At 47.8% G+C, this 20,186-nt stretch overlaps 1 protein-coding gene across 2 annotated transcripts in view; it reads right to left on the reverse strand.

Annotated features, from left to right (window-relative positions):
* Tdp1 (tyrosyl-DNA phosphodiesterase 1) overlaps positions 1–20,186 on the reverse strand; it is an 83,491-nt gene that overhangs the window by 20,857 nt on the left and 42,448 nt on the right. For both annotated transcript variants that reach the window (XM_057782491.1, XM_057782492.1), the window contains exon 14: positions 9,585–9,687. In XM_057782491.1, coding sequence (XP_057638474.1) covers positions 9,585–9,687 — 103 coding nt within the window. The remainder of the gene's footprint in view (positions 1–9,584; positions 9,688–20,186) is intronic.

The following is a 20,186-nucleotide window of genomic DNA, read 5'->3' on the forward strand; positions in this document are numbered from 1 at the left end:
GGAACTGAAGTGGAGGCCATGAGTAGGATGCTGCTCACTGGCTTGTTTCCGTGGCTTCTTAGCCTATTTTCTTATACACCCCAGGACCGCCTGCCTAGGGTTTGTAGCACCCACAGTGGGCTGGGCCCTACATTAGCAATCATTAGTTAAGAAAACGCCCCACAGACTTGTCTTTAGGCCAAACTGGTGGAGGCATTTTCTCAGTTGAGGTTCCCTCTTCCAGATGACTCTAGCTTGTGTCAGGTTGACGACAACCAACCTGTGCAGCGTTTCAACCTTCAGTCCCCAGAACAAGTCCTGTGGCACAGTGAGCATTCAAGAAACACTGAGCTGCAGGCACGAGATTAAAGTGCTTGCCCTGCCTGCTTTCTTGGCTTCTGCAGAACAGCAGCTGTGGTAACACACAGGAAAGTGTCTCATGCACATTAAGAACCGCAGAAAAGACCTGGAGATGCAGCTCAGTGGTAGAGAACTTTCCTCACATGTACAATGCCCTGGGTTTGATCGTCAGCACCACAGGAACAGAAGCCAGAAGGGCCTGCAGGCAGGTATGAGGTTATAGCAGTGGCAGAGATGCTGACAGTGAAAGGCAGTGTGCGACACAGACCTGGCAGAGATGCTACACAAAAAAGGAAGAATGACTCACTTCTGTGGCAGGCTAACGAGAGGCTTTGTAGAAAATACTGTTTGAGCTGGGTTTTGACAAACAGCCACGGCAAGGAAGAATATCAGGAGAGAGCAATACATTCAAGCGTGGGTTGGAAGAGCTCAGAGACGACACATTCAGGTGCTGAGTGCGTGCGTGCGTGCGTGCGTGCGTGTGTGTGTGTGTGTGTGTGTGTGTAGGAACACGTCTCTACATGAGGGGAGATGTGGACATCTGTGCTTTGTCCCTGTCAAGCCAGGTATGTTATGTTGTTATTAGTGACTCAGGCATGAGTCAGCCTGGAGGTGTTGGGGGAGATGGAAATGTTTTGTTGCTGGCAGCCCTCGTGTCCATCAGCAGGAGATGTCGGAATACTGAAGATACAGCTTGAGCTCTTGACTTCAAGCCCTGCCGTGAAGCAAAGAGCTCACCATCTATTCTCAACCTTCTTGCTTATTCTTGTTTGAGTTGACTGCCCATCACTCACACCCAATAGTTCCTCAGGGGTCCAGCTGGAGTCTGACTTTCTCATCAGCAGACAGTAAGGAGCTGCTGAGGGTTTGAAGGAGATGCCTCATTGGTGGGGCAGCTGGAACGGCTTAGGTAATGGACTGGAGACTGCTCAGCCAGGTGATCATGGGTTCTCCAGACAGAAACAGGAGGTGGACTTGGTGACGGGAGATACAGTGTCAGAACTCCATGAGAATGATGCAGGGCACAGGAACGAGCAAGTCTAACTGTGACAGTCGGTGTGCTCCGTGACAGTGACCAGCTTGCATAGCTGTCCACAGCCCGTCTTTGGGATTTGTGGGCCTATGCTCTTTCCACTACCCAAAGACTCGATCTTATATTTGCCATCGAGAACCAGAAAAACGGAAACTCTTGCAAGTGTGAGAGCCTTATCTCCTAGATCACCATCATCTTTGTCAGCCACAAAGCCGTGGGAGAGTCTTTATGGCCTCGACCCAGTTTTGATGCCCTATGCGTTCCAAGCCTGGCTTCCCTCTTCCAAAGTCTGACCTTAGACATAAGAACGTTTGAACCATCCATGTCTGACAAGAACCAATATGCTTTTTTCTTGAATGCCATCTCGGATTCAAATTCTAGGGTATTAAGAAAAAAGTACCACTTTTCCCTTCAATCTGCATGTCAAATTATTTGAGGCTGTCTTCTAATTATCATTATTTATATATCACAGTGGTATTGCTTGGCATTTTACAAAACAGAGGAAGGCACCCTCCCAGGCGTAGATACTTAAGACAGCTAAGACAATGCATCTGTGAGACACCAGGTGAGAGGGTGGACATGAATCACATATGACAAATTGTGGGCTCCCCCACCCCCTCAGCTGGGAGTGAAAGCACTAGTTATTGCTGGATCATTTAGGTTCAGCGGCTTGACTCAGTCAGAAAGAAGTCCGCTCAGCTCACAGTTGCAGATGGGGCTTACTGTGTTAGCGGCTCGTGCTTGTATAGCAACCTTGTGTGTAAAACTACATGATGCACTTTTTTTTTTCTTAGACAGGGTCTCACTGTGTAGTCCTGCTTGACAGAAGTTTTTATATAGACAAGGTTGGCCTTGAACGCACAGAGAGCCAAGGTACTGGGTTTTTCTGAGACAGCAGCTGAGTTTGCCAGGAGCAAGCCTACTTTATCAGGTAGGCTAATTGGTTAAGGAAGGAAATCACAGAAAGGTAGTGGCCTTTCCTATCCCATCCCTCAGATGCTTGCAGCTAGGGCTTGGGGAAAGCTCACAGAGTGGGCACACCAACAGGGCTTTGGTAGCTAACGGGCTGTCTGTGAAAGTAGCTTGGGGCGAAGAGGATCCAGGCAACATCAGAGGGTTGGCATCAGGACGGTGATCTGGTTGAAAGCCCTGGAGAGTTCTTTTCTTGGTTATTGGGCATTTCTACAATGCATTGTCCTGTCTGTCTCCTTCCTCATTCTTTCAGTGGGAGTGACTGGTATGGTAGGATTTAAGAGGATCTGAGAAATGCGACGTGGAGCACATGCCCAGCCGTGGCCTCCTGGGAAACTGTGGGGGCCCATGCAATGGCTGGGCAGAGCCACGTGGGCAGGGCCAGTGTGTGGACAGATAAAGGGGAGGGTACAAGCACAGTGCTACCTGACTGACAGTGAGATCGTCTGAGAAGGAATCATTTGCTTGTGCCATGTTTGAGAACAGCAGCAACAACAACAATAATTTAACCAAATCAGAGAAGGGAGAAAGCAGACTTGATGATCAAAGTTAAGACTTTCTGATTTGATTCTTTTTTTTCTTTCTTCAATCCTTTCTACAGAAAAGTGGAACCTACTGCCTCAGAAGCAAATGAACCTGGGGCTCGGAAGAGGCTAGGATGGTTTTCTGTTTGGTCAAGGGCAAAACATGTTATCTTCATCTAGAACAGTGGTTCTCAACCTTCTTAATGTTGCGACCCTTTAATACAATTCCTCATGTTGGGGTGACCCCCAACCATAAAATCATTTCATTGCTACTTCATAACTATAATTTTGCTACCGTTACGAATTGTAATGTAAATATCTGATATGTGACCTCTGGGAAAGGGTCATTTGACATCCTCCAAAGGGATTATGACCCTCAAGTTGAGAACACCTGTTCTAGATCAATTCTAAAGTTACCAGTGGGGCGGGAGAGATGGTTCAGTGGTTAGGAGCACTGACTGCTCTTCCAGAGAACCTGGGTTCAATTCCCAGCACCCACATTGCTGTGGGACGATGGTCTGTACCCTGTTACTTGTATTTTAAATAAACGCTGATCGGCCAGTAACCAGGCAGGAAGTGGAGGCGGGGCAACAAGAATTCTGGGAAGAGGGAAGTTTCAGTCTGCAGTCGTAACCCAGACACAGAGGATGCAAGATGTGACTGCCTCACTGAAAAATGTTACCGAGCCATGTCGCTAACACAGACAAGAATTATGGGCCAATATAAGTGTAAGAGTTAATAAGAAGCCTGAGCTAATAGACCAATCAGTTTATAATTAATGGAGACCTCTGTGTGATTTCTTTGAGACTGAATGACTGCAGGACTGGGTAGGACAGAAACCTCTGTCAACACCACATGGCAGATCACAACCGTAACTCTAGTTCCAGGGCATCTGGCTCCCTCACACAGATGTACATGCAGGCAAAATACCAATGCACATAAAATAAAAATAAATAAATTTAAAGCTGCTGATGGTATTTTTATTGTACATAAGGCATGCTGGCCCTCCACCCACTATAGTTTTGGGGTCCTAGGAGTGCTAAGTCATATGGTCAGTTACTAATTACTGGATGACAGGTCTTGTCACAGCTGTGGGAAAGTGGAGAGCCTCTAGCAACAACCTCTGCTTGTTGGACACCATACACTCCTGTTTGTAATGCTGGTCTCAAGTCAGCAAAAAGGCTACAGGGACTGCAATGGCTCACTGGGGAAGGACAAAAGTAGCACCTCTGGGTGCTGATGACTCAGAAACCTGGGGGCATGGATGCGGAGCTTTGCCCAGGAGCACAAAGGACACTGTTGGGGAGGGCAGATCTGGCTGGCGTCCAGTCAGCAGGCTGACTATAGGACTCTGGACGAGATAAATCTCCAGCAACAATAAGATGAACTGCATTGAGGTGTGTCTCACTAGCACCAAATCGGGGACACTAAGATATAACTTCTGACCTCATTTCACAACAAGCTGTGGTCTTGTTGGTGAACATTGTAAAGTTAGTATCAACACAAATATCCTTAGGACATTTATTAAATGAATACACAGGGATTGATACTATATTGTCCTTTGTAGTGATAATTGTTATTGTTGAAGCTGCACACACATATACATACACATTAGGGAAGTGTGTGTGTGCATGCAAACTTCAACGAGATGCTCCAAGTGAGCTCATCCACAGTTCGAACTGCTTACCAAGTTTGTGGTGACCGAAGTATACACAGTGTCCCTACACTAAGCTTAGTCTCCACAGACGCTGTGGTGCATGCTTCTGTTCTAGCTGCTCAGAGAAGAGCACAAACTCCAGAAGCCTAAACGTATCAGCATCAACTAATGACCACCTTCCCTAAGTCTCCACATGCCCAGAGGAGCAGCTCTCAGTCTAGCAAGGGAGAGTGGGATATGCAGGGAGCCCAGGCTCCAGGAAGCAGTGGGATGCAGAGAAAAGAGCGTCTACAGGGGGCAGCTGCAACAGCTAGTGTTGGAGACATGAAGTTGCCTTCTGATATAGATTAGGCTTGGCTAGAGGGAAGAGCCTAGTAAGATTCATGGGTTCTGCATGGTAGAAACAAGTGCCAGGAGGGGCTGGAGAGAGGGCTCAGAAATGAAGGGCACTGGCTGCTCTTCCAGAGGACCCCAGTTTGATTTCTAGGAACCGCACGAAGGCTTATAACTGTCTGCAATTCCAGTTCCAGAGGAACTGGCACCTTCTTCTGGCCTCCATGGGCACCAGGCAAACACGTGGTACACAGATATTCAGGCAAACACTCATACACATAAAATAACCAAATAACTAAATGAATAGAAGTGCCAGAAGGAGAAGGAAGTGTGGTTTGGACAGCTGCTAAGGAGGTAGCGCCAGCAGGCTGGTGGTCGGTGGAGACGGTCTGGCGGCAGGATGGGGCGAAGCCTGCTGATGGGCTCCAGAAGGGCAGCCTGAAGGAAGCCTCAGGGAAGGAAGCAGACTGATGTAAACTGCTGGCGCACCCTGGCCACAGTGGCTGCAGGGATGACCAGAGGTGACATTATAAGCAGTACTGAATAGTTAGGAACGGCAGGAACCAGTTATTAAAAGCTATGGGGAGAAAGTTGCCATGGGCATTTCTCATGCTTCAAAGCAGGCAAATGGGGTGACCAGTAACAGTAAGTCATTAGCAATCAGATCGTCTGGCTAGTGTCTTTTAAATGATTAAGCTGATTTTGATGACATTTGCAAATGCCACATATCCTCAAGTACCTTCTGAATAATATAAGTGATAATCCATAATTTAAAAATTACGCTTTCTAAGATTCAAAGGCTTAGACAATTGGCTTGTGACACAGATTGTCTTTCTACTGTCCAGGTGGGACACAGTCCCTCCCAGCAAGTCCTGCCCTGCAACCCTAGATCAGGATTCCAGTCCCCTAGCTCCCATGCTCACCTCGCAGCCCCAGCACACAGAAAACAGTAGTTTTCCTTGACTATAATATTATATTTCTCTGTAAGCTTCTGCCCGAAACTGGGCTGAACACTTGCTTCTCAAGGACCACATGGAGGAAACTCCTCACAGCTTTCCCAGTTCCCCAGCAGAGCCCACGCTCCCGCCCACCAGGACTCCTATCTGGAAACGCTCCGGAGCATGCTTCTTATCCCATACTGTGGAGTTGGTGTCTGTGTATCTCAATGTACCCTTGACGTTCCTGAGAACGAGGGCCATAGCCACTCTCACTCTTCCCCCAGGGCCCACCATAGGGAAGGCCTCGGGTGCTTGTGGACCTGAGCTGGCATTGATGAGGTCACTCCTGGGGCATGGAATGTTCAGCTCCGAGCCTGCAATGGGCTTTGAGGAGGGAACTGAGCACTTCCATGGCATACCTCTCTTTCAAAGATGGGCGAATTTCCTGAGTCTGTGTGCTTGCTGGCTTCCCTCAGTCAACACCACAGACAGCACTGCTGCTGCCTTTTCAGAATCTTCCCTTTACAGCAGGCCACACAGGAACCCGGATACAGGCTCTTCCTCTATTAAGAAGCCAAACACCACATCCCATAGACTGACGAGGCCTGTGGCAGCTCACTGTTGGGTGAGGCGCTCTGGAAATCCATTTCTGGCTTTAAATTCACAGTACCCTTCTCTGGAGACAGGCCCATGACTGGAAGATGCAGCAGGAGAGCCCAGATGGCTAGAGGGGAGAGCCTAGTAAGATTCAGACAGAAGTCCGAGAAGCAGAAAGTCACGCAGAGTGGTCTTCACTCAGTGGGAGTCCACTGGCGGCAGCAGCTAGAGAGAAGGGCCTCTCCCTACAGACAAGTCTGAATTATAAGTCACTCCTTTTATTCCACGGTTTTCTTCAGCATCTTTTTTGATTCCTCCCTTTTGCGGGATGAACCTTATTTCTATAGAACGCAGCACTATGAAGAACACTGTAGCCCGGGTCTCTGCTCACTCAGGCTGTGCGCTACCCTCATGGTCTGGCCCTCAGCTCACACCTGGGACGTGTATCTTACTGACCACGTACAGGGCGTCTGACTGACCTTGAGCTCCCTGGGAATGAAGGTCAAAACGCTTCTGTGTATTTCTCGCAATGCTGACCTTTAACATGTGCCCAGCCTTTTATGACTCACTGAAGAGCACAGGAAACTAACTGGATGAGATGATGCTGGGACAGGGCTGTGGCTGGCTAGTTCTTACCTGTTTTATAGAGGAAGCCACTGCTAAGTGATGTCCCAGGCTCTAGAGATAAGCCAACAAATTCTTGGAGATCTGAGATCTTTAGTATGCCCCCCCCCAATACCTTTATTTGATACACGTAAGAAGAGCAAAGACACTGAATTAGAGACATCCACACGTGGAAAGGCCACAGGAACAGCACTTTCAGTCACATGATCAGCATAGCCGCCAAGGTCAGGGAACCTTGTTTCCTTTCTCTTTCCCTGTTACTCTCTTCCTCCTACTTATCTCTCACTCTTCAGCTTTCCAGACACAAACCAACAACATGGACAACACAGACAGCCCAGGTCTATATAGCTGTAGACCTGTTGATCTTTCCTCGGCCAGTGCTGTAATGCTTCAGATAATCTGCTCATGGTTTGGAAAGCTAAGATCGGTCTCAAGCTTACCAGTAGTCAGTCGATGAGATATACTGTCATCGTGCCCTGGGCTAGCTCTATGAAAGGAGTGGCATCCATCTTTTATGTTTGCAAGATAAGTCTTCACACTTCAAAAACACTATTTTTTACCTCAAATGTGCTATATGTGCCTTGCCTTGTTCTTAATAAAGTCAATTTGGGAATTTTAAATGATTATTCCTGTATTTCTTTATGACCTTCATCTAATATACAGAAAAAGAGTTTCTGCCTGGAAGACATGGGGACATTTCTGTCTTGTGAACATTCCCATGGTCAGGGATCAGCTCAGAGCAGATTTTACAAATGCCAACAACAAAAAGCAAGTAAGAAACGCATGGAATGCGTTCCATGATCTGAGTTGGCACCAGGGCAGTTCTTACCTAGATGGAAGTCAGTCCCTATCACCACAGCAAATATCTGAGCACTGTGGTTGAGCACCACGAACTTGCCATTGCCCAGACACGTGACAGAAGTAAAAGGTCACAGGGAGCAGGCAGAAGGCAGCAACCTCAGGGCTAGACCCTACAATAGCCGTGGGACCTCAGGGACATCATCTCTTTGTCCTTTCTGAGGCTCTGATGCTGGAATTCAGATGTTCCAGAGGGTGTTTACTCAGGAGGAAAAAGTAGCCAAAACCTTATGACAGCAGCTTAGGGTGGCCAGGTAGTTACACCCTTGAAGCCCCTGGGGTGAAGAAAGACTAGTAAAGACTGGTAAGCGGAGGAGAGAGGGGACAAGAGCTGCTCTCTGCGGGGGTGGAGGGGGAGAAAGAGAGGGTCCTGCTGCTAAGAAAGAGGTTCTTTGTAGCAGGCGGTGAGACCATGCATCCATTACAGCTCATGTGCTGACTGAAGTCTACTGAGCTGACTGAGCTCATGGTGCCCCCTTAGTTAAACCTAGTCCTGCCAGAGCCGTTCACAAGGGACCTATCCTAAAACTTCAACAAGCAGTAAGAAAGGAAGTGGAGAGTGGAATTAACCACTTCCCTGTGCAGGCAACCCTGACCATAAGCCACGATCAAGAGTGTGTCCAGAGTGTGTGTGTGTGTGTGTGCATGCACGTGTGCGTGCGCACGCGCGTATGTGGGTATGTAGGTCCTAGGGCCTCAGAAAATGAGTCTCTGAAAGTATGAATCTACTGCGTAGTGAAACATACGGCTCAGGCCACCAGGTCCCCACAGGCAAGCAGAGACTTCATCTGGCGTTTGGCTATAGAAGCTGTTAGCCATTTCAAAGCTGCCGAGGAGCTGATGTAGTGGACATCTTGAGAGACTGCTTCCAACATGGAGCGTTTCTGGGTGCTCCCTGCCATGTGTCCTCAGCTAAACCCAGAACTCTTTACTCCCCAGCTTTGCTACTGCCAATTCCTTTCCAGGTGCGTCTTCCAACCTCTCCCCATACTCTAAACCCTCATCATTCTCCTCCCCGCACTGTCCCTTCACCCGTCCCCGCACCCCCAAAGTCCGTGCTTGGCTGGGCTACTCCTTTGGTAACTTGTCCTTTCTGTGGGCCCATGTTTCATATAAGATAATTTACAGGCAGGCTCACTGGCCACTAGGCAGATGCAACCCTGCCAAACAAGCAAGACAGCCACCTAACAAAGGCCAGGATGTATGGCTCCTCCTCCTTTGTTAAAAGGTAGATCGCCTGGGGAGAGGTGTTTGCCAAAGCTGGTGAGTTAAGCTGCAGGTGTTTCCCTAGCCCTGCGTCCACCTTGGTTTACCTGGGGGTTAAAAGGTGTTTTGGAGAATAAACGCGGGTAGTTCTTCAGGATGGAGGAAGCCTGAGATGCCCTTCCGTGACGATTGTGTGAACTGTGTCTCGTTATTTTCTCGCGCCTCCGTACAGGTCAAGATGGGAAAAGACAGTTTCTGTGTTGGGCCCTACGGGCTCTGACACCTTTCCATCACGCTTACAGTAGTTATTTAAACATGGTTATTAACCTCGCCCTTCAACCTCTAGCCATGTAGGTAACCCATGTTAAAAGCATGGGTTTTGGATTAGAACCCTGACCCTGCTACCAGACAATGCTGGGCTCACAGTGTGATCAGAGGGAGAGAACACACAGAAGACCCACTCATAACATGCGTGACCAAGGAGGAGGTGACGTGTGACTCACAAATGCCGCCGGAAGGAAGAGGACTCCGAGCTCATAGGAACGAATCATCAGCTGGGTGCCATTCTTCTCCAGTGCTCCCCAGGCGGCTTTGGACAGATTCGCACTGTGGAGACAAGGACAGAGAAGGGGCTGTCTCAGAGTGGCGACTCTGTGAGGGTCAGCTGCAGCTGCGAGAGCACAGGTCAAAAAATTTATAGCCGCAATCATGTGGATTCAGTTTTGAGCAAAACTGTGATACTGAAAGGGAAATTTAAGCCCCACTGTGCTGCAATTCTCAGGATTTATCTAATTGCGAATTCACCCTCATTTGAACACCCCAAGGGCAGTTATTAAAATGATTATCTTCCTTAGAAGTATCTTTTTCCATGTCCAAACTCCCTTTCTTTTTATAATCCTGGTATTGCTGTATCTTCCAGTTCTGTTGTACATAAAAGCAGCACTTAAGAAAAATCCATGGGGCTGAAGACACAACTTCGTGGCTAGGTGTGTGAGTCAGTGAGGATCTGCAGGAGGACAAGAGTTCTGTTTCCAGCACCCATGTAGGTCTCAAGTGCCTGTAACCCCAGGATCCAGTGCCCTCTGCTGGCCTCCAAGATCACCGCACCCGTGTGCACAAACCCATACACAGACACATAACTAAGAATAATGAATCATAAAAACCAAAAACCTTTGAAACGTTAATAGTATCATATATAAGTAGCTACTTTCTGTCTTTCTGGGGGAGGGACAATGAAAGCTAATTGCTACTTTTGCTTTGAAGAAAGCCGCTCTGGGGCCACCAGCCTGGTGTTTACAGTTGGAAGATGGCTCATTTAGAATCGTGTTTAATATAGGCAAAGAGCTGTGGGTACGGCTTTTCAAAAAATTCCAGCACAGCAGGAGGAAGGAGACCTGGAATAGACACAAAGGAGGTGCCAAGATCACTTTGGTTCTCATTTAAACACGGATGCCAAAAAGCTGACTTCTCAGAAGTGGAGAGGAGCACAGCAGTGTGTGAGTGTGTGTGTGTCTGTCATAGGCGGCGGGGCTTAGGGAGAGCAGAGGAAGGCCACACAACTGGTGTCAAAGTGAGTCCTAGTGTGCTACACTCAGTGACCAGAGCTGGAAATAGCTCCTTATACATTTATTTAGTTAGGAAGGCAGGCAGGCTTTCTTGTGGCTTACAGTTTGAGGGTTCAGTCTGCTATTGCTTGGCAGTGACAATGGGTATAGCCGTGGCTGCAGGACCAGATGGCAGCTGGATACTGTGTCAAGAGTTCAGAGGCAGAGAGGGATGAATGCTGAACCATGGGAGAGTGTGGACCACATTCAAGGTGAGTCTTCCATGTTCAGCGAAACTTTCTGGAATGATCTTCACAGACATGCCCAGAGACTTGCCTTCCAAATAGTTCTAAGTCTTGACAATCCAAATTGAGCATAGACTATTATCTAACAAAAACTCCGGTGCCAGGAAGGGGATATTTCCATTTATGTTGTTGGTCAGAAGGGTCCATGATAATCCCCCCAAAATATAGGCTATTGCTACTGCCCTTTGTTACCTGCCAGGAATTAAAACTCTGTTGCTGAAGACTACACACTTAAGTCGGAGGACTCGGAGGACTCAATATGGTTCTGGAAGCCTCCCCCTTGAGGACCAACGCTTATAGTGTCGGAAGGTGCTATGCAAGCTCCAAGTGAAATGCTGTCAATCAACAGCCCTGCCCAGCTGTAGACCCTGAGAGCTTTGCACAAGCTTTCAAAAGGGCTAAATGATATGAACTGAAGAAGCATGGAGACAGAGAAGGGAATGATTTTTATTTTGACTTACCACTGTACATTGTATACACTATTCCCATAAATGTATGAAATTTTAGGAAAATTGCTGTTAATTAATAAGAGTAAATCTACTGCATAGCCTTAAAAAAAATCTACTAGGCTTGCCCAAATTCTATTTCTCTTTAAAGGCGACTATTAGGAGCTGGGTGTGATGGTGCATGTGTGCAGTCACAGAATCCGACGCGGAGGTGGGAAGATCAGGAGTCCAAGGCCAGCCTGGCTACATAAGACCCCGCCTCAAAGAACATTTATAGACCTACCTGCCTTCCCAAGCAGATGGATCACACTGGGGAGAGGGAGCCTTTCTGTGATGTACAAGGTCACAGAGAAACATGATGGAGGTAGGAGAGGTACCACTTTAGGGGAAGAGTTTCTTTGAAAGACAGCTAGGATTTAGGTTTCTCACCTGTCAGTGTGACAACTGGCATCTTCCCTGAGCTAAGGCAAATGTCTAATGGTAAAATCAACCAGCAGGCTGAGGTGGAAGCTGTCTTCTCAAAGGTCTCCACTTTCTGGGTAACGCCCTTGAATGTCAGCAACATGATACCCAAGCCAAATGTGCCCTGGGAAAGGCTTCTCGTTCTTCTCGCATTAACTGCGTTCCCTCACAGTCTGTGAGTTGAGGGCTCAGCCATAGCAGAGACCATGATAAACAGAGACCATGGGGACGCTCTTGCAGATGGCTCCCTCCTACCCTGCTTTTGTAATTGCCTTCTAACAGAATTCCAAGTCTCTGCAGCCTTCAGAATTGTACCCTGAACACCGGGAGACTTGAAAGACACACGTAGGTTGTCTGGGTGACAAATCAACATTTCTTGAAATGTCATCTTTAATAATTTCTTACATTATGAGTAATGCTTTGAATCACTGGCACCCAGGGCAGCCAGGAAGACTGGGAATGTATTTCCAAATTCTCATGCTGTCTGCTCTAGGTGTGGGTGGCGTAGAAGCCACCAGTGTCTTCTATAGGGCAAAGTGATACCCTGAGGTTCATGCAAATTCTTGTGTTCCTGGAACCCCAGAGGTATTCCAGCTGTTCTTTTCCATTCAGACCCAGTGTCCACTGCCTTCATCAGTCCCGCTTTCTCCTGCCTCCCTCTGGACTGAGCAGCCCTCTCCTGTCTGTGCAAGCTGCAATTCCTTGCTTTTGCTGAAGTGCTGCTTGAGTATTAAAAAAGGAAGGGTTACTTCATTCTTTGAGGGATTCTATAGGGTAGAATTTAGATGAGATTGGGGACATTCAGGGTGGTGGGATACAGGATGTATTAAGTTTAACTGTCCACCAGAAACTGCCCAAAAATACAAATGAAATAAAAGTAAAAAAAAAAAAAGCAATTTTTGAGGGACAGAGGTGTGTCAGTTAAAGCTCAATTAGGGCTATAGAGTTGGGAGAGTGTGTCTAACAGAGATGTATGTGCATTCCCCCCCCCCCCCCCCAGAATCTGACATTTGCAATTGTGGCAGCTGGCAGACATAGCTTGGCAAGACTGTTTATCTTTGCCCTGACACTGGAGCTGGGAGTCTGCACAGAGCTGGTGAAAGGTAGACAAAGTGAGAGCAATGAGCTACAACCATGAGCATGAATAGCCATGAACATAGAAACTCAGGTCGGATTTTGTGGCCTCCGGCCTCGGTGAGTGTCTTAAGAAGGCAGACCATATAACTCAGAACTAAATAAACACATGTAGTTAGGCCCAGGGTCACAGGAGCTTTGGAGGACATAAGCAGGGAACCATATTCGATGGTGCTTCATGCCAACACAGTGAGCCAGTACACAACGACACGGTAACACACCGTGTGTTATGAAAATGACAGTTGTCTCTCATTCACCTTCTAAACACTCCAGAGAATTTCTCCTGGGTTTATCCTAATCAGAAACACACAGGGTCAGGAATTCTGAAAAACAGCGTTCTGACAAGCGAGGGTGACCAAGTGTTAATGGCTATGTTTACATTACTCCATTGAAATCCTAGCTCCCAATTTGAGAGTCTCAGGAGCTGATACATGTATAGCCCTCACGAGACAACAGTGACTCTCTAAGAGACCCCAGGAACTGCCTTGGCCTTTTTCCACCAAGTATGTGGAGAAGTTAGATATCTGAAACCTCGGAGGAGACCTGATCTCATCGTTAACCATTACTTGACATTCCAGTCTCCGGAACTGGAATTGGAGAAATACATTCTGTTGTTTAGAAGCCACACATGGTACTTACACAGCGGCCTGAGCTGAACAACACCCCAAGTCAACACTGTTAAGGTGACCAAGGGCAGCATCTACAAATAGCATGGCTAGTGACAATTATTCTATCACAGCTTCTCAGGCGCGGCTGCTCACTATAGGCTTGATCTCGGCCCACAATATGAAAAATTTGCATCAACTCTTTCAGAATAAATTTATACCATCTACCATAAGAATTCTAATGGATTCTCGGGAGACTGTAGGTAAGGTACATATGTAATACACAATGTCGGGTACCTGAAGAGCAAAGGAAGGCAGACGTTGAGAAAAGAACCCCATTGCCAGAGCAGATTGTTTATCCCCACTTCCCTACTAACAGTGACTCCCTAAACACTTTCTAATCTTTGCTTTAGGCTCTTGTCTCTAGAGGGGGCATACGTGGGGGCGGGGTGGTCTTTCAGAACAAAATACTTTCCCAGATCAGATTCTCCAAGCCACCCTCTGCACGTCTACCTGGGGGCTGCCCTGTCACTCCAAAGAGAAAAATTTCTATTTTCCACTGGGTGCCTCCTATCAAGAGCGCTTATTTGAAAGCTCATGGTATTCTGTTGCTAACAGCTACTCAAGAGAAGGGAGACCATGAAGATGGCCTCATGGTCACACCTTGCTCCATGGATCTTTCAGGATCTAAACACTGGTGATGGAGGTAGCTGTCACGGCCAGCGCTGGCTGGAGCATCATTAGAGTTGCTGACCTGGTCCATTGCTGAGTTTTTGTTAAAGGTGATGTGTCCTCCAGGACGACTGCTATACACACGTTGGCTGATGAAGTGTTTCTTTGCTTCCTAACCACTCAACAGTCTAGGCAGCAGCAGCTGCGCAGGGAGAAGACACAGTTTACAGACCAAAGCTGGGGCCACCACACCTCTGGAGTGTCAGACGTAGGGGACTGATATCGGTACAGACAAAAGTCACAGTGTTAACAGTGAATGTTGAAGATCATACCAAGCAGCTGCAGTGAGGAGAGACAGACCACAGCCACTGCTGCCGTCCCCTGTTCTCGAATGCCCCCAGGATCATGGCTTCTGCAAACACACACAGGGGTGCATGGTGCCTTTCCTCTGCATTGGCTCTAGGCTTCTCTGTACTGCCCTTGGGCTCTGTTTCTCTATGGACCGCAATAACATGTCACAAAAGAGGAAAAACAGTCCTACTGTAAAAGAAAAGGAAATCTCAAGCAGTAAATGATTCATGTTGTATTTCGGTACACATAAGAAACTAGAATTCTGAGATTGTCAGATCCCTCTAAAGCATCTTTCCCTACACAGATTACCACTCAAACTATACAATAGCACTCTTTCCCTGGACCACTGAGAACACTGGGTATCTATCTAGGACAATTCTGCATTCTAATAGACACAATACATCTTTAACTATGATTGCTCTGATTAGAAGTGATGTTCGGCATTCCTAATCATATCTATGCTTAATTCTCTGAAATTGTGTTTTAAAATTATGCCTTTCTTCTTTGGGTTATTTTAATTCCAAGTTTCTTTTACAACGAAGCCATTTTCCTGGGCTGATGATGTTATTTCGGAGGCAAAGGAAACTTCAGGAGGTGAGGTCTGGTTGGAAGACGTCGGCCATTAGAGGCAGGTCCTTGTTTCCTCTGTCTCTTTCTATGCCTGGTCCTCCCCGCCCCCCGTGGTAAGAAGCCACATGTTCTGCCCCTCCATGGCCCTGGAGCCATGGAGTGGACCACCTGTTATGGTGAACCAAAACACGATCCCACCTGTGAGCTGCTTTTCTCAGATGCCTGTCACAGCGACAGAAGGTCCGGCTAATGCATGTAGTGTGCTTTTGTTTATTACCGCTCTAACATGGTGTAAGGTCCATGCCTTCAAATAACATATTTACTATCCTGCTCCTGGTGGTGAGGAGTTCAAAACAGGTCATGCTGGGCTACAATCTAGGTAGTAGTAGGGTCTTAAACCGTACCCCACCCCCGGAGGTTCTACAGAAGAATTCTGACATTTCTCTCAGTGTTTAGGAGGTCTGTCTGTCTGTCTCCCTTCCTTCCCATTTTTTTTTAAAGACAGGGTTTTACTATGTAGTACTGGCTGGTTTAGAACTCACAGAGATCCTCCTGCCTCTGCTTTCTAAGTATTAGGATTAAGGCCTATACCAGCATGCCTGGCCTCCCCCAGTATTTAAAGGCTGGTTGCCTCTCTGTTCCTCCATCTTTAAGGCCAGTTCCCTTCTGTCCAGGCTCATTTGTCCAGGCACAAATATCTCAGGCACTAAGGACTTATCGGCTTCATGGACTGATACTTTTCTAAAGTAGCCCATAACATGTTTCCAGTACGGCCCCTGGTGTAGATCCTTTGCCTAGAACAGAGCTCCAAATCGCTGTACCTGCCTCGGGCTTTTCAACTCATATGGATTTCCTACGGTTCTCAGAAAGCATCCTTTCAACCAAAGCCTCAAACAAATACCACAGCCGGGCATCTAAGACACCCAAGAAAGGATGGGTCTACGCTCTTCAGTCTTATTTCCTGTCCGCCTTCCACGACTGCTTCTGACTGTATGACGCCCTCACCCCCACAGATCCGCAAGCATCCTCCCTTTGTCCAGGATATCTTCCACTCTGCCCACTCCTTAGAAGCCAGAGCCCGCTCCTCCCCCATAAGCCCCTCGTCTTTCAGATGCTGCTGGCTGCTACTCCAGGCCCCAGTCTTTTCCTAACACTGAGTCCTGAAGATGTCAGGCAGGCGAGAAACATCTGCTTTATTCAAGAACGGCGGCTGGTTAACACAGCTCAGGAGATGTGACTGGTTAATTGTGGCCAGGAAACAAACAGAGCACGAGGACATTTGAAATGAAAAGGTGCAGGGAGAGACTGCTGGGAGGAATGCACAGAACACAGAGGAAGACAGGATTGGCACACTCAGAACCCAGATCATGTGTGTCCTGGCCACAGTAGTGCCATCTATCCTGTCCGTCATCAGCTCCCCTAACAGCAAACACAGTGACATCTGTCTCTTAACACACAAGTGTGTAAAGTCCCTAGCACATGAATAGTGCTTCATAGACGCTTGCTCTTACAAACATCACTGCTTTGCCCATGATTCACTAACTACAGATGCTACAGAAGGCAGATCTTCCCGGGCTTCCTAGTCAGACAGTTTTGGTACAGCTAGGTCTAAACATCATTTACCAGACTGCATCACCGATGTCACAACCACAGCATGAATTCCCAAGGTAGAAACACAACCAGGACACACATGTAAGTCCCCCGTTGTTACTACAGAAGGTGAGAAGGCGCCAGAAACATAACAGCATGGTGAAGACGCGATCAAATTTGCACATGTTGAACAATCTTATGAGATTAGCTGCTAACGAGGAGCTGTGGGGGCAGCCGCGCTTTGAAAGTACTATCGCCTATCTGATGGAGAACAAGGAAATTCCAGCAGGAAAGGAAGAATGAAGACCACTCTGATCTGTTTCCAGACAGACAGGTCTGAGCAGAGTCCTGCAGGAACATCGCACTCAGCCTGGGCCTTTGCAAGTCTATAGTCTCACAAATTGCCAAGCAGATTCTCATCAATCTACCTGATCCCCGGTCACAGGCAAACCATGATCCCCTAGCAAAGTCTCCCATATACATAATGAACTCAAACTGGAGGCTCTGGCATTCCATAGCACATCCTTGTCCTTGAGTGAACTCACCTGTCCTTGATCCCACAGATGCAATTTTAAGGATTTCAGACACCATCATATCAGCATCAAGGATTCGAAATGAAAAGAATTATGGTCAAAATTCCTCATAGCTGAGGATATAGCTCAGTGAGAGAATGCTTGCCTTGCGAGTGTGGACCCTAGATTTAATCCAGTTAACCAACCAAGCTAAAAACCAAAGATCAAATTAAAAATATAAAACCAAAAACAAAACCCACAATTGTGGCTGGAGAGTCAAGGCACTTGCCAAGGAGCCTGACAAGCTGAGTTTGACCCCGGGATCAACACGTTAGAAGGAGAGAACTGACTCCCCTTTGGCCGCACATGTGCGCACATAAGTAAGTGTAATAAAGACAATGTAACTGACCTCTCCAGAATATCATGGCATCCTTTTAAAAACTGCTTTTCAAATTCCAGTCAGAGCTGGTGTTATGGCATCACATCAAAGAATTTTAATGGGCTGGTTCACGACCAACGTGCTAACCAAATGTTTCCTAGTATTTCGTCTTCCGCCGAAGTGGCCCTTTGTTTTGGTGGACCTCTTGTGGTGGGAAAGCCACAAATACGAGAAGCTGTAACGAGCTATGCGGATTCAACATGATCTGCTCACTGGTGAAGATGGTGGATGGGTGACATGGCCGAGGCAGAGGAGACTGGGAACGGGAAAGCAGACCCAGAGGGAAGCCTGGGAACCCTTTCATCCCTCTGCAGGTCCTAAGAAATGAAATGTTTTAACCATACTTTTCAAGTTTCTTTCTTTCTAGGAGAATTCTTTGCTCGAAGGAAACATTTCAACAAACAAAAGACTAGCATCTCCAGAAGCACCAGGAAGTGCTTGGGCTCCCCTCCTCCTGTCCAGTCACGGCAGTGGCCTTGGGAAGGAGTTTTCTGAACTTAAAGGGCTCCAAGGAACAGTGAGCAGCAGAGATGGAGCCTGACCCTTGGTTGGACAGAGGGAAACAGGCAGAGAGAACAGCAGGGATTCTTTCTCTTGGCCGCTGATGGTAGGCTGAATGACTTCCTCTTTTCCCGCTCTCCACGGGCACATATGGTCCCGTGCTTACCAGGCTGTATCAGTGTCTCACGAGAACTTCCTGCCACCATGTTTTATTCTCCTTAGTCTATCCACAGATAGACTCCAGACAGGATGTAGAGGAAACAAAGGACAGACCCAAGATCCAGTTCGACCGTTTGTAAGATGAGGAGCTTAAAGCTTGCACCTTCTTCTATAGCCACAGAGAGCTATGACATCACCTGGGCCACTTAGATCTCAGAAGACTGACAGTGTTATGGATTAGTATGCAGGTTCAATAGACCGGAACACCCGGCATTCCCGGCGATACCAACAGAGCACTGGGATCGCCTGGCTCCCTCGCCCCAAAGCCTCCAGCGATCCCTAACTGGAAAGTCTAAAATCTCTCACCAGACCCCATAGCTGCTTTCCCACGGCACAGATACAGTTTATGCCAGCTCACGGTTCTCTCCCCTCCTCACATGGCCCAGGACCCTTGGGTTCATGACTTTCTCCACCTAAAGCGTCCCATCCAGGTCATTAATTTACAGAGAAACCTGCTGCCCTTCAGGTTTTGGGTGTGCTGTCTCTGTTCTGTGCCAGGCTTTGCTGGGGTATGAGGCCAAGAACTTCAGAGTTCTCTTGAAACACTTAAGCACGCTCACTCAGAGCCCATTTTCCAGTCACATCCTGGAAGCTGACAAAATTTCCTGGGTACCGAAGTTCCTTGGCTTCTATGCATCCAGTCTGTTCATACCAAAGTCAGCCACCCCATGCAAAAGCGAATGCCACCTACGGCCTGAGTCATCCAGCTGGCTCTCCTGTCCAACACTGCGTCCTGTCCTGTGACTGCTCCGTCTCTTATTCATCTCCTCTGCTGTTTGCGAGCACACTTTCCAAACCTCCTTGGGCTGGCATGCTGGGGATGTGGGCCTTGGGATGGGATACTGATGGCTGATCTGTGACTACTGATGATCAGATCAGGCTGGAGGGGGTTTCAGGGTGTGTGCTTATGCTATAGCAGTTAGGGGCCTCCATGGGGTACTGACTGGCAGGAGCAGGGAGGACGCTTAGGGGAGAGGGCGACCAATCTCACAGGGAAAAGCTGCATGCATCTTCAGGAAGTGGTATCTTTTGTTTAACAGAAAGGATTTGGTAAGTAGTACAATTTGGCAAGAGTGCCCCAAATGTCAGTGTGCTAAGGATTTGGGACGTAGGTGTCACATGGGGTCTTCAGGTCACTGGATGCAGGCCCTTAGGGGAGATTCTCTTCTTCCTTGCTTTGCTACCTGGACATGACAGAAATGGTTCGGCTGCTCTAAGCACTCACTATTCTCCTGTGCTATTTCACCTCAGGCCCAAAGACTTCACTGCACTGTTGTCTGGCTCACTTAGCAAAGGCCATTAGCTACAGCCATGGTGGAAACATTTGGGGGGCAGGGGTGGTACTGGAGACAGAACCTAAGGCCACACACACATAAGGCACAGAACTATACCCCCAGCCTTCTTCTTAGTTTTCATTTTGAGATAGGGTTTTACTAAGTTGCCCAGATCGTCCTTGAACCTGTGATCTTCCTGCTTCAGCCTCCTGAGTAGCTGGGATGAGAGGCCTGTATCTAGCTGGGCCAGAAATGAAAATCAAGCTAGGCAGGAAGCCAGGAAACACTGGACAGTGGGCCTGGAGAGAGGTCAGTGGGGTCTGGTCCAGGAGCAGTACCTGCCAGCCGGGAGGAAAACTGGGCCCCTGTGGCTCACCAAGCAAGGGGCTGTGGGGGCCCCAGTGCCTCTGTCAGCAGTGCCATTCTCAAAGCAGAGGTCAAAGGAATGACACTGACTAGATCCCACACTTGCACTATTAAA

Source organism: Chionomys nivalis, chromosome 10 (assembly GCF_950005125.1).
Source record: "Chionomys nivalis chromosome 10, mChiNiv1.1, whole genome shotgun sequence".
NCBI lineage: Eukaryota > Metazoa > Chordata > Mammalia > Rodentia > Cricetidae > Chionomys > Chionomys nivalis.